This window comes from Naegleria gruberi (genome assembly GCF_000004985.1).
Source record: "Naegleria gruberi genomic scaffold NAEGRscaffold_86, whole genome shotgun sequence".
NCBI classification, from domain to species: Eukaryota; Heterolobosea; class Eutetramitea; order Acrasida; family Naegleriidae; genus Naegleria; species Naegleria gruberi.
Genome location: NW_003163241.1, coordinates 138,077 through 142,462, shown reverse-complemented (window position 1 = coordinate 142,462; position 4,386 = coordinate 138,077). Strand labels below are relative to the sequence as shown.

The 4,386-nt window shown below is 35.7% G+C and overlaps 1 protein-coding gene and 2 non-coding genes across 3 annotated transcripts in view; all 3 read right to left on the bottom strand.

The window, feature by feature from the left end:
* NAEGRDRAFT_60003 (uncharacterized protein) overlaps positions 1-2,958 on the bottom strand; it is a gene marked incomplete at its 5' end in the record, with an annotated part of 7,453 nt that extends 4,495 nt beyond the window's left edge. The window contains one exon of the mRNA XM_002669157.1: positions 2,226-2,958. Coding sequence (XP_002669203.1) covers positions 2,226-2,958 — 733 coding nt within the window. The remainder of the gene's footprint in view (positions 1-2,225) is intronic.
* On the bottom strand, positions 1,709-1,795 carry NAEGRDRAFT_t821. Its single transcript has one exon. It is a non-coding gene; the product is annotated as a tRNA-Tyr (tRNA).
* On the bottom strand, positions 1,855-1,928 carry NAEGRDRAFT_t820. The gene has a single exon. It is a non-coding gene; the product is annotated as a tRNA-Arg (tRNA).
* Positions 2,959-4,386: the final 1,428 nt, after the last annotated feature.

Sequence of the window (4,386 nt, the reverse complement as noted above, 5' to 3'; positions counted from 1 at the left end):
TAGAATAAACCACACTGCTNTGAGTGATATTACCTAGAACAGCAGAGAAGGTTGGGAAATAACCATAATACTCTTTGGAAATCGAGCTATATTTGACATTGTCATACTTGTACAAGAATTTGGTGAATGGATAACCATAGTATGGAACCTTGAGTACTGAAGAACCAATACAAGGAACAGTATACAATGTATAATTAGAGCTTTGATTAAGAGCCTTGAGAGATGAATACATGCCATCAATGACACCAATCTTACAAACATTTCCACTATCTTGAAGATTTAATCCGAGAGTGAAATTAAACTTCAAGCCACTAAGATAATCGAATGACACAGTAGGAGTAGGTTGAACAACAGCCTCCACAACCAAGCCTTCAAAGGCTACCATACAACACAAAGTCGCCACAATAAGACCCACACTAGCCTGCAACAAGCAATTCTTCTTCATATTTTTTTGTAGTTTTTTGTTGCTAATTTGCTGCTGCTGCTTGTTGAGGTTTTAATCTCCACAGAACAATGAGAGCGGGTAAACAGAGTTTCATAGGTTGTTTGATGGGAAGTGAGGGAATAAACATTGCAAGTGGTGATGTGAGTGGGAATTCAAGACGTGATTCGTCTCATACAATTGCAAGTTCAATCTTGTACGAATAAATGAATATTTTTATACGAAAGTAAGATTTGTAGTGATGATTGTAGACACGTTCAATTCAAATTTGGCGGATTTGTCATCTCTTCAGTGAACATCTTTGGAGATTATTCGAACGTTTTCAGAGTGAATTCATTGATTAGGATGTCGAACTGCTGATAATTGAGCCAATCAGTTTCGAATGAAAGGTTTTTGTTGTAAATATGAAGTTTGAATAATGTATTATGTGTTGTGATGGTTGTATGTAAGTTATGCAAATGTTTATTAGGAAATCTCCTTTCAATAATGTATAATATTCACTTTAGTCTCATCATTCGAATAACATTATCCACTACTGTCATATCCCTTAACAAAATCAAAGAAATACATAAAATGTAATACCAGTGATTTCCTGATTGTTTGTGAAAGAGACATATGAATAGACGAAAGTTGTAAATAATTAGCTGTAGTAGAGATGCAGAAATTTCATAGCAATGAAATTAATAAAGTTCCAAGTTTGGAAAGTGAAGCGAGGATTTAAAAAGCAATAAATTCAGGTCTTTGTGAGGAATCCTGAGCCCAACATCTTTCCATAATTTGAACATATGATTCTAAAAATCCAATAATTTCACTTTTTCCAAGAGCTTCGATCTGTTTCTTTGTAAAATTGTGTTCAATCCACTCATTAATTTGTTTTTCACTGAATGATTTTGTATGTAACAGTTCTGGCCTGTGTCCTTTTGCAACTCTCATCAATATTTGGAAAACAGTTGTAGAGTTATCAATTTGATTTGAAAATGGTAATATTTCATATAATAGCTCCCACATTATTACTCCAAATGAATAAACGTCCACTTTTGTGCTTTTACCTTTGTGATTATCTGAAAGTAATTCCTATAAAACAAAATTCAACAGATCTATTTTCAATAGATACTTACAGGTGCCTATTGTATTTGTTAATGACAGTATTGACTTGATTACAATGTAAATCTTTTCACAGTATCTCGGAAAGAAGCTGTAAGATGAATTGTTTACAGTTTGCAATGAATTCCAAATGATAAAAGAAGTGCTTTAAGGTTAAAATTATCCGATGAGACGGAATCGAACCGCCGACCACAGGATGACAGTTTTTCTTGCTACAGTCCCATGCTCTACCAGCTGAGCTATCATCGGTTACATTCATTTAAGGATAGTTAGGTTTACCAGTCTAAGTTTCCAATTGAAAAAACAGTTACCGACAATGGGGCTCGAACCCACGACCCCAGGATTAGAAGTCCTGTGCTCTATCCAACTGAGCTATGACGGCTTTACATTCATTAAGAATAGTATTCAAATAACAACATACATAGCCCTGCAAATGATAAGTGGTTAAGTGGAAAACAAAGAACTAGTCTTTATTAAGGAAAAAGAAAAAGCAACAAAATGGCAAATAAGAACGATGAAATTCTTTCCAAAGAACTACATTCGTTCAATCTGGTAACAGAATGTGAAGCTGTTGGAACTGATGACCCATTATTGAATGTAGATGTGGACCGAACTAGCTCACAATTGGCTCCATATGCTTTTCCATTGCATTGACAGGTGTCAGGTGCTGCACATTTACCTCTTCCAGAACAAACCTTTAAATCTTGGGAGGAAATTCCATTACAAAGTGGTGTTTCACATTGAGATCCTGACCATCCCTGGTTACAGGCACACTTATCCAATCCATTACAGCTGCCATTTCCATTACAGACCTTGACATTTAATGCAGAAATTCCTTGACAGGTTGGTGTTTCACATTCCAATCCAAGAAATCCAATAGTGCATGAACAATTATTTGGAGAAGAACATTGTCCATTTGGTCCATTACAAACGTTGGTTGCATTCATATCAATGTTATGACATTTCCACAATTGACATTCATTTCCAAAATATCCACTTTGGCATTTGCAATTATTATTGTCAAGGCAAGTACCGTGTGAAGAGCAAACAGTTGAATCATTATTGAACTTGCCGTAGCAAATGGGATCTTTTGGAACACATCTGTCAGGTGCCAAACAAATTTGTGAAGAGTTGCAGACGGAAGCATTGTTAGCAAGAATTCCAAAACAAATAGGGTATTGACATGAATTGGAAGGTCCATAACCATCAGAACATGTACAATTGTTGAAGGATTCACAAGATCCGTGTCCATAACATACAGAGCTGTCATTACTTTGAATTCCTTGACAAGTTGTAAACTGACATTGCGACCCAAAATAATTGGTTTCACATTCACATTGATTAGCCCCAACACATCTACCTCTTCCATTAGAGCATACTCTAGAGTCAGTACCATTGATAGAAAAGCACATTGGCACTTGACATTCGAAACCTGTCCACAGTTGACTAGGACATTTGCAATTATTCGGAGAAATACATTGACCAACTCCAGAGCAACTTTTAGAATCATTAGAAGGAATTCCATAGCAAATAGAAAATTCACAATTTTCTCCAAAATATCCAGAGTTACACAAGCATGAATCCACCGATTGACAAGTTCCATTTCCACTGCAAACTGTCAAATTATTTTGTAAAATTCCATGACATTTAGGTAGCTCACAATCGATACCTCCATAATTAGTGTTGCAAATACAATTTCCAAGCTCATTACAATTTCCATTCTTGCTACAAACATTCGAGTCAACTGAAAGTTTTCCATTACATTTGGAAATGTTGCAAAATTGACCTCCATAGGATTGGTCAGTACAGATACATAATCCATCAACGCAAAAACCATGTCCATAACAAACAGATATGTCAGTTGCCAATTTCCCATCACATTTGGAAATATTACACAATTGACCACCAAAACTTGAATTTGTACAAATGCAAGTGTCAACATCAATACACAAACCATGATTGGAACAAGTGGATGATTCATTCGCAAGAATTCCACCACATTTCACAATTTCACAAAACTGACCTCCAAATCCATTGTAACAATCGCATTGGTCAACTGAGACACAATTTCCTCTTCCGTTACAAACAGAACTAGCTCCAGACAGAGTTCCATTACATTTAGGTAAGCTACAGGTTGATCCTCCCCAACCATTAAAACAGTCGCATTTGTTGTAAGTGGTACATAAACCATGAGATGAACAAACTAAAGTTTCGTTTGAAAAATATCCGAAACATGTTGAAATATTACATGAATCTCCAAACCAATTGGAAGAGCATGAACAAGTATTTGGATTTGAGCATATTCCATGTGATGAACAAACATTGGTTTCATTTGAAGGAATGTCAAAACAAATAGGTAGCTCACAACCATTACCTGTGAATGACAACTGACATTCACACAACCCTCCACCAACTGGACAGTTTCCTCCATTGAAACAAACATCATTTTGATTGGCAGATAATGAGCAATCAAAATATTGACATTTATCTCCAAAATATCCAGTTGAGCAAGTACAATTATCCACATCAATGCAAACTCCATGACCTCCACAAACATTTGATGCTTGATTGTCAATTCCAAAACATTGAGGAAGACATTTCTTGGTTGACTTGTCAAAAGTATAAAATGATGGACAGTAATCAAAGCTTAATTTTCTGATACGAGAATTTCCATTATCAGAAAAATAGAAAGATTCATCTATTGAGGAATAAAATATTCCTTTTGGTGAGCTAATCTTGGCAAGTGACGCTTGACTTCCATCACCAGAAAATCCGGCTGATCCAGTACCTGCTACAGTATAAATCTTACCTGTGGAAACGTCAACTTTTCTAATTCTGGA